The following is an 18,410-nucleotide window of genomic DNA, read 5'->3' on the forward strand; positions in this document are numbered from 1 at the left end:
TCGACGTAAAGTGTCAGTACATATGATATCCTCGGCAACGTCAACGAAAAAGAGTTCTTTTCATACTAGTGGAGTAAGTGCCAATTTATCGACCAATAAAGACGTCAAGAAAATCGACGATATCATATCATTTAGAAGAAGTCAAAGTTTATATCCTCAATAATTAAACCGTTTTAAAAATATTTTCTTCGAATAGACATGCGCTTATTTAACAATGGAAGATTCAGAACTGAACTTTATTGAACTCCGCCGATTTTGATGAAACTCTTGATAGGATTACAGAGAAAGGTTCCCTCGAATGTAATGGTACCCCTACTTGGGCGCAGACAGGCAATCGTTTGCGAGATATTTTATTAATAATTTAATGTTGACTTCAGAGTAGAGTTTATTAAAACACCTACATTTGAATATTTATGTGTGACTATGGATATATTTTATAGACTCGAGTTTAAATCCCACAATTAATTACTTTTTTTGTATAATGATGTTTCATGATAAAAATAAATATTATTGATATATAAAAAAAGGATGAAATGATGCTCGCGAGCGTTGTGAGCGATAAGTGGAACGCAGCCTAAAGGACTGAACGTTTAGTTCTAGATATGGCCGAGAGAGGTCTTTCAGGTTAGAATATCTCTCGTAAGTAAAATTCGGTCTCTTGTGTATATAAAGAGTGTTATGACTTCAGTTCGATACTCTGGTTTCCCTTCAATACACGAATAAATCTTTCGCCTTTTACTAAAGATTTCCGTGGAGGGGAACAATTGATGAGTCTATAATAATTTTTTTGGTACCCAGTGAAAACTGGGTCATAAATTAATTCAAAATTAAATTATCTAGGAAGATATATAGCTAATTCTATTATTATATACAAGCTATCTTAACCGTAAAGATTTAATAGGAGTTAAAGGAGTTAAGTAGTTAAAAGATATTAATAACAATGTAATAAAAATCTTTTGGATATTTTTATTCAAATTGCCATGACAAAAATGTGTTTTACTTGCAATATTGTGTCGCTTTATTCGAAAATAAAGCGACACAATATTACAAGTAAAAAAAATTGCGTATTTCCTGTAATATCAAATTATCACGTAACTCAAAATTTTTCAGTGGACCCAATGCACGATTTATTTGAAGGGATATGTAGATACGATTTGGCTAAAATTTTGAATAATTTTATTAATACAGAAAACTTTTTTACTTTAGATGTTTTAAACGAAAGAATTAAGTGTTTTAATCACGTTTCCGACTCTAATGTTCCACCACCTTTACAATCAACTTGAGTCAACTTTATATCACGCAAAGCATGTATGGAAAGACATATCGGTATAAATATGTAAAATTGTGCAAATTAGAAATTTGCACTTCTCATAGAGAAAGTGATGTCTTAAGATGCTAATACGGCCCTCTGATTGGGTGATGACCGAGAGTGTATCTCTTGTCACGAGTACCCCTCTATATTTGAGGTCCGATCCTCCAGATTGGGGGTTGGCTAGGGCTAACAACCTGCCCAGTAAAAAAAAAATTAGAAACCAGAAGGGAGGCCTCGGATTTGATGAAGGTCGAACTTCAAGAGGCCATAGCTCAATTTTGAGCTGTAGAGCCATTGAAGAAAAAGAGAAATTCGATTAATTTCTCGAACCTATAATATACGGTTCGACCGCGACCTACTAATAGATATTATTCGCGGTCGAACCTACGGTCTCACCAACCTACCTTTAATGATGCTCCACAATTTTTCGACGTTTTCGAACATAAGCAACACATTGGCATCGAAAACTCAAAAAACAATTTTTGCTTCGGTCTTTTCTACCTCTATTTCATATTTAATTCGTTAAGATTTCAAAAAAACAAAAAAAAAGAGGAAGTGGAGGCCTAGAAAAGGCATCAGGCGCCGGCGGAGCAACATGCGGTAAATATAATTTATTTATACATATACATATATTATATCTTATACGGATGGGTCATTTACTTTTCAACCGGATAGTTATTCAGAAAATAAAAGTTAGAGAAAAAGAATTTTATTTTAGAAATTTTATAGAAGCTTATGTTCAATGGATAGAGTATTCTTAAGAAATTACGAGATTACTTCATTAAATTTGCTTAATAAACAATAATATAAAATTTAGTATTTAATAATCATTTTTTGAAATATTGACTGTCTCTCTCTTTTGTGTGTATCCTGCTTTAATTCGGATTTTACATTTGTTTGTTACAGAATCATCGTAGCGACATTGCAGAATAACTCCACTGTTGCCCATCGGTCGGTGAGTAATGATTAAAATTTTATGATTAAGATAACGAATTTATGACAATTACGTCATATATATTGCAGAGACGCTATGTCAAGTTATCACAATAAATTATTACATTATATTACGTTTCACAGATTCGTTGCCTTAAAATAAAGTGAGTGGGTCAGATTAGGATTTAACATTTAATCCAAATAGTATGTTTATTATGTACAAGTTAAATATAAATGATATTAATTATATTCGATATTATTTCGATTACATATTAAACGATGTATATGTATAAAAGTAAAATAGTGGAATATAATACAAGAATATTCCACTATAAATATTTCAAATTAAGGAAGATTGTTATTAATTTTCGCAATGCAAAGTATTATCTCTCATATTAAACATATTTAATAAAACTTTTTTCATTAATAATTTCAAAGAATAAATTAGTATAAATCATAATAAATCGAAGAAATTTTTTAATTCGTTTCTATATCACAAATATCCAATTCTAGAAACTGAAAGAATATTATTTGCAATAATTGTACGTATCAGATTGATGAAAAGATATGCACGCGCGCCTTCCTTTTTTCTTATTAATATAATTACTTTCTATATTAAGAGAAAAAGAATAAAACATAAAATAAATTTTTGATTAGTATTAATTCATGGATAACTGATTTTAAATAGGAAAATAATAATTACTTTACTTTATAATAATATTTATATATTGGTTAATATTTTGTAATAATTTTATAATAATAATTCATTTATTTAAACTTTCTATTTGCTTGTGTGTGTGTGTGTGTGTGTGTGTGTGTGTGTGTGTGTGTGTGTGTGTGTGCGCTTCTTGTGATTTAAGACTTTCTACATTTTTTAATATGCTTCGTTTGTTCGTCGGTTGTTTAATTTTATTGCTACAGAAGAAATAAGAGTTTAATATATATTTAATTCCATTTTGGTTTGCACATACCGACGAGATACTGTTATCTCGTCGGTGGTTTGCGTAAGCCCTACTTCTGCGCTCGCCACGTTAGATGTCGCCACCGTTACCAACGTCGCCTGAATTTCAAACTTGTTCGCCGCGCACCCGTCCGCCGCGACCGCCGCTCGCCGCTAGATGCAATAAGATGCAATTTGCGTCTTGCGTCATTCGCGGGCGGTTGTCTGAGTTGACAGTTGACAGTTCGCGCGTCCGTTTAGTTTATATACGTTTGCCGTGTTACGCACCGCGATCCTTTCCGCGCCGTATCTTCGCACGATTTCTGCATCCTCGCGCAGATTCGACGAGAAGTCTCGAGTTAAGGTATCCCCGTCCTTTCATCAGCTATGTCCAGGCGTAGATATAGCAAATTCTGATTTCTAGAGAGGGTTATTAAGCGATACGCGTCGACGATATAATGATCTCGATATATTGGAGCGTAAAGGCTGCGTTTTTTATTTAGACGCTTTCGTGATGAAAGCATCACTCCATCTTTTTTCAACATGTAATGAGCAATAAAGATAGACTGACGCTTTTTCAGCACGAAAGTACCCAAAGCGAACGCAGTTAATATCGCAATAATGCATGTATTCACCAAGCATTGTTCGCTGTTTCAGTTCCTCATCCATCTACGATTGCTTCCATCTCCCATGCTCTTCCATCTACGATTCCATGAACGATGATTTAATTGATTTATACAAGCAGAGGTGTCTCCCTGCAGTCGGTGAGTGCCCTCTCCTTCTCCTTCGTCTATTTGTTTATGTAGCACTTATAGCCGCTATCATGCATAAGCATCATCATGCAAGATTATATATATTTGATAAACAACAAGGATGAATATGTTTGTAAGAAACGTTTGGAGCACCAAGTGGATCGCACTCATAGCGATCATACATAGTCGTGCATGTGCAAAAGCGAAATTTCGGCTCTTTCGTGCAATGTTGAGTTTTCGAAAACTCCACGATAAATAATTAATTCGCGTTTCATTAGATGATTAATACATTTGATACTGTATTCCTTAGATTCATGCGCGAATTTATATTAACCATAACTCCCATAATTCTCACCATAACTTCCTCGTGAGAAATAAAGACCGATTTACGCGCGGATACTTACAATTTGTGTATTACAAAAAATTGTGAATCAAATTAAATATATTTCTAATTCAAAAAGTGTGATGATATAAAATTATAAATTTAATATATTTTTCTTTAACATACATTCATATATAGTATCATATGTATATTTAAATTTGTAGATATATGTAATATATAATACATGATATAATATATATTTATATAATACATATAAGCAAATGTGTAATATAAATAAAAGTGTAGAAATACACTTGCGCGCGCGCGAAGCGTACGATGGAGAGGAATCTTGTTTTTGAGTGTGTGTGTGTGTGTGTGTGTGTGTGTACAATCAATGGTAACACATGCATACAGTAATGAATATGCTTATATTTCGAAACACTTCTTTTAGCGGTAACAAGTAAAGTTATGTTATATATGGGGCATTATTTTTTAAGTAATACATCCTAATTGCCAAAGTTTTTAAATTATGCTGAAATTTGCACAAATTGTAATATATCAAAACAAGTTGAACGCGGCGTAAATGATAAAAATCCAAGTTTTTGTAAGTAGACAATCCGTTGGACGTAATGGGTTAAAAAATTTGAACAATTATTTTAGTTTTAATAGGAATACAATTTTTGTGCAAATTTTAGCAACGGAGAACTTTGGAAGTATAATTAAATTATACGTGAGAAATAGTCTATAGCGCGGATGAGAAATTGTTAATAATTCTTCGTAATATCTTAAGCCAGATGAATAGTACGTGTTACTTTTATATTTATATTTTGCTAATAATTTATCTTATCTTGTCTCAATTTGTTAAGTATTGCTAATGAATGGCCGACAATAAATCCCGTTTTGTCGCTTGTTACGTGCGATTTGTTAACGAACCGATTAAACGGCAAAAAGGGAAGTAATTGTGTCGAGACAACGAAAAGGAAGGACGACATCTGCTTTAAAGCATTGAGGCATTAATGGATCTCTCCATTGGTTTTAGCGCCTCGAGAGATAAAAAAATAAAAAAGGAAAGAAAGAGAGAAAGTGTGTGTCGACGAACCAAAAGGATCGTTTGTTTCAGGGTCTCGTTAAACAATATTGAAAATTTTTCTCTCGTTTACGAATCTCGCTCGCGTCGCTCGATATATTTATCTAACATTTTGCACGTAACTTCAATGGACATCGAAAATACATATAAAGATATAATTTAGACATCAGTCGAACATCATTGTTGTGTTACAGTAATAAAAATTTGAAGAAAATTAAATTACTAGGAAAATTAGGAAATGGATAAACACAATAAGAGTATTATTAATACACTGAATATTTAAAAAAAATTTTATTTTTGTTTGCTAGTTATGTCTCCATGGAGTACATTTGCCGTGAGAAATATTTCAAGAAGTCGATTATAAAATTCTCTGTTCGTGTTAATGGTTAGCTGCTCCTGAAAGCTATCAAAGCTTTGCTCTAGAGATGATTGTATTCCATGTATCATCCCCTCATTTTTCTCCTGGTCTCAAATGTCGAGGAATGACCTGGATTTTAACGTACTCCCTTTGAAGCGACACGGCTAAACGAATGTAATTTTCGATATGGCGTAGCTGCAATGTGCTCACTTCGATGATAATTTAGTCTATTTCCAACAATTTAATGTTGTTTTAATAGTACGAAATGAAATATAAGAGACGCAGAATGCGATATAAGAGACGCAGAATTAAAGATACAAAATTTATCAGATTTGGTATTTATAAGTATTCTCTTCTCTCTGTGTTGCATTAACGATCTTATCTGTTACTGCCTTTAAAAACAATTGCAAAGATAATAACAGATTAATGTGGTTTTATAAATTCTGAAATTGCAACTATCGCAAGATATGTACAATTGATTATAAATAATTATAATTATAAATAGCATTTTTAAATAACCAAAATATCCACTACAGTTACTAACGATAGTAGTAAACGATGCATGGATGTTAATGATAATTACTAATTTTTTATTCAATAGATTCAGACAATTGAAATTGAAATCAGAAACCTTAGGAACATATAACTGTTAACGTATAAGCCTTTTTGAATTGAATATTAGAGCTTGTTCTGTTCGTTATTTCTGCTCGAATTGTATTTTTTTGTTCGATAGACTGAATCTTTGACTCAATTAGAGAATCTGGGAGTTGCGGAGTTGTTCAGTCATGCATATTTCACCGATTGCTTTATCTGCTTTGTTCTACGGATATCGGATTATACACGATTATGGATTTGCGATGTAACAATTTCCTCGAAATCCGTTGAATATAGGCGCTTTCTCTACTGCGAATCGTTGAGAGCTATTGGATGCGTTATCGCAATATCTTGCCAGTAGATTTGTCGAGAATTGCAAGTGTACAATTTCTGATTAGCACAAGTATTATAGCGATAGTTTTGAATAATCAATCAAAGGCATATTCTGAAATATTTTAGGCGTTACTTATGATTAACAAAATATTATATTGATTTATCGATATTGTAGGTACGAAATATTGTAGGTACTGATAGAATCATTTGTGAAGAAGAAGTGCAACTGTAGAGTTATGTATAATTATAAGCACTTGCCATAAATGTTTGGAATATTCTTCCGAGAGATTGATAGCTTTACTTGCCATTTATAAAAGAATTTTAGAGAGAATTGAAAAGAAGAGTAGAAGAGACAAAAACTGTAACATCGCGATAACGAAATAAATTGGACTGCGTACATAAAAGAATTTGAGAGAAAGTGGATATAAACAATTAAAAAGAAATAAAATATAAACGATTGTGAGAAATACATTAAGAAAATGAGAAATAAAAATAAAAGTATAGAACATATTGATTTCGTAATTTTTCAGTTTTTAATCTTGTAATTTTATCATAAAAAGATTTTTCGCTCAGAAATTATGCTTTCATAAAATAATATTAAACATTACAAGATTTTATGTGTCGAAATTTATTTTTCTTTAGTAATGACGCTTTTAATTTTATATTTTTTAATGATTAATTTTGTAATAATAATTTTTTATTAAAAAAAGGGTTTGTTTCTTTAACGTTATATAACCAGGTGGAAATTTTACTTTATTATAATAATAGCGTTGAGGTAATAGCAACATGTTTTATATCCATAATTTTATATGCAGACTGGAATTTTTACGAGCGTCGAGAAAGTTTATTTCCTGTATTATTAAAAACTGTACAATCTTGTTCAAATCTTTTATTTCGATGTATTAGAGAAAGTATCCAGTTGCGTCCTCGCTGTTGATAAACATTTTTAAACATCCCTTTTATGATTAGATTTTGATTACTAATTCGTCGATAAATCATTGTCAGTTATTTCTGGCTTGCTCATACGTTTCTTTTCGGTTTTACGCAACAAAAAAAAAACGAAGCTTGATCGAAAACTTTGGTTGAAAAAAGTTATAATCGTAAATATATTAATAATATTCAACTGCTTTTAGATATTTCAGAAAATTTTTATGAAAGTGAGAGTATAGAAATATTTCTTATGCAAAAATGGAAATAGAGTATGTCGTGATCCTTGTTGCAATATACACTTATAATTTATGATATAGATTTGCTCCACTGAAAATTTATACATTATTCGCACAAATATACATATAATAGAGCCTCCGCGTTCGCTAATAAATTCCGTGACGAATGTTATTAACGATCTCAATCATTCAGATAAATTTAACTTCCACTTTTTAACTGTGTGCTACGTGTAACGCAGATACATATTGTGACCGTACAAACGTATTGAATGGAAAATGTGTATCGCAAATTGTTTGTTGTAAGTGGCAGTATAGATTGTTCACTTTTATTTTTCTTTTTTTTTTATTTTCTTTGTAACGCAACGTTTATCGTTAAATATTCGCGTATACACACACACTTGTAGAATCGCTCTCACTCTCTCTTTTTTAACGGCTAATAACGTATCAATAAATTCGCTGAACCACGTAATCTTTTCAACAAACAGTGATACACGCACGTAATAATGTTCACAATACGGAACGTCGTAATGTATAGCTAAAAATTGTTAAACAGTTAATCGAGTTACCTACTTTACTTTTTCTTCTCGTGAAAAACATTCGCTGTACACGCGTCAGTATGATAATAAACTATTCAATTGTGTCAAAATACGACTAGGTCTTTTTCTAGGCGCATTTGCACGCTTCATAGATTTTCTCGTTTAGCGCACGAGCGCGTAATATGTACGTATATATGTACACACGTCGACACATACATACATATACATTTAAGTGTATTTATAAATTACACATACATTTATACAAAAAATTTATAAATCACTTCTCAACAATTAGGGTATTATTTTTATAATACAATAGGGGAGGATTAGATGCCAGTGATCTCGTATTTTCTTACCTATCATTCGAAGTATCTTACGACTCCATTTCTGACTGATTTGTACAAATGCAAATGCAAATGCAAATTTTGTAGAACTGCGAATACTTCTCGTAAAAGAAGATTAATTTTACATTAACTTATTTATTTACTACTCTCAATGCAGTGTGTGTGTGTGTGTGTGTGAAAGAAATTTTCTATAATATATACCAAACATGCATAATGAGGTCTGTTCAAAAGATTCCGAACTTTATTTTTATAATTTTTTTTTTGGAGATTTACTTACAACTTATTCAGTCTTGTCTCTTTTGAAATATGTTCTTTCACGGTTGACACACCACTTCCAACGCCGCTTTAACTTCTGGAAGCAGTCCTGGTACGCGTTTTTCGGGATTGCACGTATAAGTCCGTCAGCGAATTTTTCTTGATATCTTCAATTGTGTCGAATCTTCAGTTTTGAAAAAAGAAAAAAAGTTTGCGAGGGGAGATTGAGGAATCATCTTTGTTTTGATACAGAAGTGACGAATCAGCAGTAATGCGTGCGCGAGCACGCGTCGCGGTAAAGAAACCATGAATTGTGTTTCTACAGTTCAGGTCTTTTTCTGATATTTTCTGGACCTGGCTTTCGCAAACTTTTTTTTTTCAAAACGAAATTTACGTTAAAAAGATTCGACACTTGAAGACATCGAGGAAAATTCGCAGACGGACTTACAATGCGATCCCGATTAAAAACGCATACCAGGACTGCTTCCATGCAGCAATGGAAACAGTATTAAGAGCGGTGTATTAACTGAGAAGGAATATATTTCAAAGAAGACAAGATTGAACAAGTTGTTAGTGGCCAAACCCTCAAAAATTACAAAAACAAAATTATAAAGTTTGAAATTTTTTTGAGAGACCAGACCTTATATATTATTATTTATTATTGAAAATTTAAATATATTTATTGTGATTTTGTTATATGTAACTCGAACTTTAAAGTTTCTTATTCTTCTAATTAAATGATTGAAACAAATTCTTGACATAAGCAACAATACATAATAAATATTTTTATTAATTTTGAATTTTATATTTCTCACTAATTATATTTCATGATAGGTTTAAATATAACATTCTAATTATTGATGCTGTAAATTTGTCGTAACAATAAGTAGTACTTGCATTTACTTTCTGTAATTTAAGTTTTGTACCTGCACATTTTTTTGCTCAAAATTATTGGACGCATGACATTTGTTTAGGCTAAATCTGGCAGTGGTTATTAATTTGAATTTGGTCCGAGTCATACGATACAACCGTCCATGTTTTATTGCCCTGTGTTTATCGTGCTGTCGCGAGTTACATATGCATGCGAGTTTTATTTAACCATTCGTAGCCTACGATCATTTACTTGTCTATTGGTTCTGTCTGGTTTGCATTTTTGATCGAGATTACGAAAGGTGAAATATTTGTCTCGTGAAATGTTATGGTTGCAGCAAAATTGCGGTCCGAAATTATTGTCACTGGAAATTGCATTCCAATAGACATTGGCATTGCATTAACGTGCGACTATATCGACGATCTTGCGATTGACGCACGCATTCACACATACGTAAAATTGCGCAAAATCACAATTATGATCGTATTTTGATCTTCGTTATTAGTTATATGTTACTGCCAATAGGTTAAGAGATAATCGTGAATATTTATTTAGATATTTTGCAATGGATAATTTGATGTTTCATGATTTATTATTGGTTCCCGCGAATAGTTTTTAGCCTACGAATTGCGGTACGGGTGGGATATAATTCTAAATGTGAAAACCAGTCGATTTAAACAAGCTTCATCGATTTTATAAATCCGCTTCGATATGTTTTACTTGAAATTTATCTATAATATCGGCTTGCATTCCGTTGTGGTGTCGCGGACGGTTTCTGGTCCGGTTGGATACTTCGAACAAATGTCCGGCTTTCCACTCGATTTTACCGTTGCCCCGAGGAGTTCGAAACACCAGCAATTCCTGGTCAACAATGTATTGCGCATGGCATTTCATTTTCCATACGATTCCCATGCATTATTCCGATTGATCCGTGACATTCACGCACTGGCACTTTTCAATTTGATACCGATCCGGCCTCGATTCGTTGCTCAGACAGAGAGATACGCGTTGTTTACGAGTAGCATTCCGTTGTCTTCATAGACCGGCAAACCTGGTAATTCCCGCGATTCACTCGTTCGTTGATGCTGCCTGTGCAAACAGTTGCACGTGAGCAACTACATTGTTTCCATCCATTATCGCGATTAGAACACACATCCTTGCATCAACGTCGGTTCCATCGATATCTTCACGGATACGTACACGCGGCATCATACGTGCCAGAGTGTAATCTCGATTTCGCTTAATCTCCGAGTATCGAGCCAGTTGTATCACACGCCCATTTACCACAGTGTCGTTGAAACAATACGAGAATACGTCATCTTAGAAAATGTATCTCTCGAAAAAAAAAAACACTAATTCCGGTCACGGCATTCCAATTGATCTCAGTCTCAGATTCTCGTTTGCACGCTTTCGATCGATGATTTGACATCATCGTCGGCGCGGGATGGCCCTCGTTGCGGTTTACCAACCCGCCCCGGCGACTATATGTGCTACAAGCACGTCTCTTTCTGATCTATCACGTTGATGACCACTGAGGCCTGCGTGGGCAGTTCCTTTTGGACAGGTACACCTGTCGGCACTTCTTCGAGTATTGGTCAAAGGGTCGTGGTCCTCGAGACCGTTGCCGAAGGTGGCGGTGGTGGCGGGGGCGGCGGGGAAATTACTACATCCGGTTCACCCGCCAGGTCGCAGTCGAATCTCCAGAGAATATTCTCAGGGTGGTCACCTCCTAATGTAGTACAATAGTTAATAATTTAGTGGGGGCATGAGGCATGATATTAAATATAAAAAGCATAAATATCTTTGATTTTATATCAATTATACCTTTTACACACACAATTAATTCTATAGTTCTTTATATAATTAATTTTAATACATATAGAGATAATTATTAAATTATAGCTTGGATTTATAGAAATACTTTCTCGCTTGTTTAATTAAATCACAAGCATCAAAGATTCTTAAAGTATATCTTAGATTTAATATATGCTATATACGTATATAGGTAGTTACTATATACATATATATATATATATGTCTTTTAGAGAACACATTTATAATTAATATCTATTAATTATTATTGAAAGAATAAAGAGAGTAGCAAAAATAAGGGGAGACGTTTAGAACATAACACAAAAAATTACGGAAATTGTAACAATAATTTGATATTTTAAAACAAAGTGACATTATTTTTTTCCATATTTTATGTTTTTGGACAAATAAATTTTGTTAACATTCTTTTAATTTTGCTGTAACGATGCGACGATTGCAAACTAATTTATCCGAACTTAACCATAACGATCAACGTGTCACTTGACTTAGCGAATATAATAGGATGGGACAATCGATATTTGTGGCCGATAGATAGTCGTATACCTTGACCCAAGATGATGCCCGAAGAGCCCCGTCTCTGCCTCGTTGGAGGTGCCTGGTGTTTGTGCGAATGGTGGCTGTGAAGGTGTGAATGTGAGTGGCAGTGCGTGTGACGCGTGTGCGTGGGGGTGACTTTGCACGGTGGCAGTTGCTGTTGTTGCGATTGTTGCTGTTGCTGTTGCTGCTGCTGCTGTTGAAGACGAAGATGAGGACGAGGCCTGTGCTAGGTGTTCCCGCCATGGGACACCTGATCGAAGCTCAATGATTTCTTCATCTCCGTCATCGACAACGCACCACCCTCCTGCTGAGAGATAAGTAAACGCGAGTGTTAGCTATATCGGGCCGACTAGCGGAGAACTGAGTTTTGCGATGACACGAGTGTACAGACGAGTTATTAAAAGTTGTACGAAGTTGTTAAAAGTTTTTAAAGGTAGGCAGGAAGATCGTCATTCGGCTTCCGCCAGCGTTGATAACTATGTCTTTAGAGTTGTCTGTTTGAAACGACCGACACGTGCTTCGCGAAACGATCTCTTTTACGGGAATTCCGGGATATATAGTAATACACCGATATGGCTTTTGGATCACGTTTTTAGAATAGAAGGAGACGTGCGAAGTACGCGTAGATATATCGCTGGTTAAAAGACTGCTATGAAGGCGAAGCTTGCGGTTAATAAAACGAATTTCTTTGCGAATAATCTGGTGGTCTAATAGACAGATCGATCTTATATAAATAATTAAAAAGGGTATATACGAAAGATAATTACTTACTAATATGCACTAATACAATTTAACATTGAATACTTCTAATAATACGATTAAAATGAATATATCAAATGCGTGTATTTTAGTGTTATTTGTCATCATTTGATATTTTATTCGATATAAATTTATTATCTTTGTCATCGCATTTGTGTGCGGGATATTATACAATATGTAAAATGTTAGGTACGTTTGATGTTGTCTGAATGAACCACTATCTAACGCTGCACTTATGAATCAGCGCGAAAATCATGATTTGATAACGTGACAGATAATGAACAGAGAGCACTCGAGTCTGATGGAGACAGAATAATGCGGTCGCACACACAGTGTGGTTTATTGGAACTCAGAATACGCGATGTGTTCACTGAAATACAATTGCATTTTCTCAATAATATGGATGTCGTTATTTACAGCGTGTATCAGCGACAAATGGTACATTAACATGAAGTAATTGCTGACAGATAGTCGAACCACATTACGTGTTACGATACAATACATTTGAATTCCCGAACACCACAGATTATCGTTTGTGATTGTGAAATTGTGCACCGCGTGCCAAATAACTTTTTAAAGTAATCATTCCCTTTATCTCGAGAAGAATGAGTGCTGACAATGATTGAAGAGTTTGAATGGTTTTGGGGTCGATTCTGCAGTCTATCACTTTATATTATCGTAGCAGTATTTGGCAGGTGGCATTTCGTAAGATATATCACATATTTTTAAGAGAACGTGGCTAGAATTAGAGATAATAGTTATTATATTTAATTTTGAACGGATTGGTTTATGAAATTTAATTGAGTCTTTAATTTTATGACGGTACGATTGTAATTAATCGTAAAGTGAATGAGATATTCTGTGTGAAAACGAATCTAACATTTAGTAGAGTATATTCTTGTTTGATATGAAATATTCCTGATAGATTTACATCAAGAGATCACTTTCTATAAAAATGTAAGATATATGCGTTCCTCTCAAGTTTTTAAAATACGACTGGCTTTTAACAAAAAGATAAATATGTTAGATCAGTTAGATATATTTAGATTTTACTTATCGCATAATATTTGCATCATGAAACTAAACCATTTAGAAATTTCACTAAATTGCGCTCGAAGGTATAATGCGCAATAAAGCGCACACTGTTGTTGTTACAAGTTTGTGCATGCAATTATGTCTAACATATAATACTGGCAATTGTAAGCGTGTATGACATCATCCTGCAGGCAGTTTGTTAACTGCGAAACATAAATCGTGCGAAAACGGAAAATATCTTATAACGTGTAGTAGAATACACGTTTTATAATGTGCACTCGCGTCGTAAAGGAGCCTCGCAATCTAAAATCAATACAACGGCTATCCAAAAACGTACACATCGTACAACACTTTATATACAGATAGACGTAGGTGTATACAATAAATCCGTGCGAAATCCGCGTGGGAGACAACCTGGTGTTCATAATTATACTCCCTTGTCAAATGATGTGCGGAATCTTTCTCGAATACCCATTATATCCCTGAGATTTTGCGTTTCTATAATATAGAAATTATTTGGAGGCTTCTTGGAAGCTGTACTCTCAGCATGGTAATATCAATCGCGGATCTTTGACTGATAGCACATATGCATATTGGCTTTCAAGAATACTTTCTCGCTAACGCAAAGACCAGAATAATCCAGGATTCGCGTAATTTGCTCTGTTCGGTGAAATTGAATTACCGTGGTATGAGTACTGCTCCGCGCGACCAACAATCGGCTCTCCTCGGAAAATTCCCGTAAATCTGTTGCCGCGTTTCTATCTCTCCTGATTGTTTCGCCACTTTTTTTCCGCGAATATGTACGCCAATGACAATTTGTTCAAGTCCGTTGCAAGTGTCTGAGCAGAATTCGTAATTGCGTCGCGCACCGTACAGTACGAGTTGTTTAAGTCGTCGTTACTATCTTGAAATTGAATTGAAGATAGGGAAATACCGCAGCTTGCAATAAGACTATAGTATCCTCGAAGACGCCGATTGCGAAACTTGGTCGCGTGCCCGTCATGTGGGACAAGACTTACACCATTTAATCGCGGGATCTCGATGCTCGGTATGTACGTCGTCTCCTCGTGTTCGGAGGAATAGAGGCGCGTTCTTCTCCTGGAGGAGCGCGGGCTGCAACGGCCACACAGCCCGGCGGCCGCGGAATTGCGCGATTTCGCAGCGGGCCTCTGCCGGGAACCGCAACGGACGGCGAATCGCAATTCCGAGGCCATCTCGGCGCAGAGAGACTGTCGAGCGGTTAAATGATGGTCGATGCGCAGGAGGTGCACGTGCGTGTTCACCATCCAAGAAGTAATCGTCGACGATGCAGTGGACGCCGATACGACAGGTACAACATACACCAAGAGATAATACACAAAACGATCATACGAGACCCGAACTCATGCAAGGCTGATTTCTCCGTCACATGAGGCCGTTTGCTCATCAAGACATTCGCTCTTTCGAACAAACATGGCTTGCCGCGGATATGCCTTATCACATTAACATCCAGTCTATATATGCATTTACATAAATCAAATACACGTTAAGGTCAAACATCGCCGAAAATGAGAAGGCAGATACTTGATTAAATACGCGAGAGGATAGGGAGATTCGAAATTAATTTTGCAGCCATGACACAGATTCTTTGTACTTTATTATATTATTGTGCTTTTTTGATTCCACGAAATAGAATTGAATTTTATTCATTAATTTGATATGCATTCTGATGCCTATTATCGCTCAATGCAGTATGAGTAATATCAATAAATGCGTCAAGGATATAGGAAATCATAACATGGAAATAGTCATAAGAGTGGAAATAGAAATGACAGAATTTTGAACCAAGATTCAAACGACCTCGCCTATATCCAAGAGAAAGTACAACTCATGCAGCCACGTTCACATAAAATTCTATAGGTACCGTTCTGTCGGCGTCTCGTTTAGCTTACCCTGTCCGATTGAGTGTTCTTCTTGGAGTTCCAGCAAAACTCGAGGATCGCTACCAGAATCGCTAGTGCCAAGCCGCAGAGCAGTACGACGAAGACACCGCCTGAAATGACAAAACCAAAAGCGCATTATTTTAATGTCGGCGGAATCGCTCGTTCTTCTCTAATTTCACTGCGAGGGAGACGACGTTGACAGCCACCAAGTACGACGGGGCGTGTTTGTACCCCATCTCGAACTCTCTTCGTGATTCCTCCACTCTCTCCCTCCCCCTCTGCCCACCCTTTGTGGCGCTAGTTTGTTGAGGAGCAAAAAGAAGTAGAAAAGAAGTACGGGGCAAAAGAAAAAAGGCTCGCAGCGGCGGCCGCGGAAAATCGTGCGCGCAATATCTAAGCGAAGCGTGCACTCTCATCAGATCGATCGCGTTATACTTTTTGGTCTGTTTCATGGGAAAACTTTGCGATGGAGTATTCGTGGGTAACGATCGTGAGTAGGGCGTGCGTGGAAACGTACATACTGATAAATGGCGAGGTGCTTGTATTTATTGCGATGCGAGAGTCGTGCGAAAACAGTGAACTCGGGAGGGATATTTACGTTCAATACGAAGTTTAGCTTACCCCCGATAGAAGCGAAAGAATGGGAAGTATGCGGAAGTTCAAGAGAGCGTTGCATTTGAAATTAACGGCTGTTTCGACAAAGATTCGCAAGATTATTTGTAAAACCGGAACTTTCTGACACGAGTCATGAATTGATATATGCTAGTTGCTTATAAGTTGCTACGCGCCTTTCACTTTCCTTACTTCTTCAAGTATGGAATACATTTTATATTTTGTGTAATCATTAGTTAGAATAAAGGGCGGCGGTGTGGTCTAGTGGTAGAGCGCCAGACTCGTAATCTGAGGAACCAGGTTCGAGTCCACTAGGGCCATGTAACATGGAAAAGTTTTTTTCCGAAAAACCGCGCCCCTCCGTGCAAGATGCGGAGAAAACTGGGCTCCGGCTTTCGGAAGAAACGTTAAACCGTTGGTCCAAAGCAGGAAACAGTTAAGGTAGTGAATGAATTGGAGGTTAGGGTTGGGTACGTCCCTTCAAAACGCCCTTTAAGGCCTCTTGGGGTATATAAAGTAAAATTCTTTATCCTTTATCTTTTATCATTAGAGTTAGAATAATGATTGAGATAAAATTTATGAAGGGTTAAAAAATGTTAAATATTTATGCTGTATTTTATTTCGGAGCTAATAAATTTAATGATTATAGCGAGATATAGAATGTCGGGTTAGCTATATAAAATTTAGGCAAACACTTTGGTAAACACTTCAACTTCCTCGCAATATTTCTCTGTACGTGAGATGAGTTTCTACTTTATTGGTCGAAAATACGGTGCAAAGTCCGTTTCTATGCAGTCAGCGAATTCGCCTTTCGCGAACTTCTCAATTTTTCTCGTATAAATTGATGAAAAGCTAAGCCATTAAAAGTTAATCACTTTCCGCAGCTGTTGCCCAAATTTTCACTAACTCATTCTTTTATATATCTAAATGTATAAGATATATTATTTTTAAACAATTAAATTTAGATTATTTTCAATTAATTATACGCACGTAAGATCCAATTATAGTAATTTATATGAAATAAAAATTAAACGTAGTAATATAAAAGGCAGAGAGAACTTTATAAAATATATTCACTTAAGCTGGCAAACATTTTTTATTCGTGAAACTTTTAGCTATATATTTCAAGACGAGAGAAAGAATGGGGAACAAAGTATGTAGGATGGAGACGCTTTTGAACAGACTAAAAAGTGTCCACTTATCGTTGACGGCAAGACAACTGAACTGGGATCTCGAGGATGCAAAGTAGATTTGCGTAACTACACCGTCGTGATTTATGATGACAGTCCGGATGTCTCACCGGAAGGACGAAAGTTTCTCGCACGGGCGCCTAGATATCACTGGGACTTCGCGCCTATTTCGCGAAACGATATCAAAAGCCGGGTCCGGAGAGAGGTCGTGCGACATTGTACGCCTACAGGCCGATCCAAGTTTCGCGGTGAGAAGTTCTGTTCACCGAGTTACAGCAGGATATATGCTTAAGTTTTCCGTAAGACGTACTCTCGCCAAAACACTTGGGCACGAACCGGGAATTATCCGGAGCTCATCGTTCTCGAAGAGATTCCCTCGCTAATTCGGAAACTCGCGGAGTTAGCGATGTTCCAAGACAAATGAGCGAAGAGAATGCAAGGTCGCGCTAAGTGGATTCGAGTAAATTTCTGACATTATTTTAACACAAGTAGAATACGTTTATCAATTCTGCTTTGATCAATGAATACAATGTAGTACAAGATATAATGTAGTGTTAGATATATCAAAATTATTATGTTATTAAATATCGCACAATTTTCTTTACATATAGTTTAAAATCGACTAATTTTGATTGTATTTTACTTGATCTTTCGTTTATTTTTATATCATGCTTTAAAGCCATCACAAAGAATCTGTAGTTTTAACTTATTTTTTTTGC

At 35.5% G+C, this 18,410-nt stretch overlaps 1 protein-coding gene, 1 long non-coding RNA gene and 1 other non-coding gene across 4 annotated transcripts in view; 2 read left to right on the plus strand and 1 right to left on the minus strand.

Moving 5' to 3' along the window:
- Nucleotides 1–692: 692 nt before the first annotated feature.
- On the plus strand, nt 693–811 carry LOC143901240 (U5 spliceosomal RNA). The gene has a single exon (XR_013258024.1). It is a non-coding gene; the product is annotated as a U5 spliceosomal RNA (small nuclear RNA).
- Nucleotides 812–3,037: 2,226 nt separating this feature from the next.
- Nucleotides 3,038–18,410, plus strand: part of LOC143901114 (uncharacterized) — a 69,761-nt gene continuing 54,388 nt past the window's right edge. The window contains exon 1 of one of the 2 annotated variants that reach the window (XR_013257979.1): nt 3,038–3,549. This is a non-coding gene — a long non-coding RNA (uncharacterized LOC143901114). Of the gene's footprint in view, nt 3,550–3,595; nt 3,950–18,410 lie in introns of those variants that run through there. The other variant, XR_013257980.1, reaches the window with a different exon arrangement.
- Nucleotides 4,630–18,410, minus strand: part of LOC143901213 (glutamate receptor ionotropic, kainate 2-like) — a 61,156-nt gene continuing 47,375 nt past the window's right edge. The window contains exons 17-20 of the mRNA XM_077413308.1: nt 15,899–15,999; nt 14,989–15,196; nt 12,180–12,480; nt 4,630–11,532 (exon numbers count right to left, since the gene is read on the minus strand). Of these exons, the coding sequence (XP_077269434.1) occupies nt 11,526–11,532; nt 12,180–12,480; nt 14,989–15,196; nt 15,899–15,999 (617 nt within the window). The 3' untranslated portion in view covers nt 4,630–11,525. The remainder of the gene's footprint in view (nt 11,533–12,179; nt 12,481–14,988; nt 15,197–15,898; nt 16,000–18,410) is intronic.

The sequence above is a fragment of the Temnothorax americanus genome, unplaced genomic scaffold (genome assembly GCF_048541705.1).
Source record: "Temnothorax americanus isolate GAGA-0224 unplaced genomic scaffold, ASM4854170v1 Scaffold32, whole genome shotgun sequence".
Lineage (NCBI taxonomy): Eukaryota > Metazoa > Arthropoda > Insecta > Hymenoptera > Formicidae > Temnothorax > Temnothorax americanus.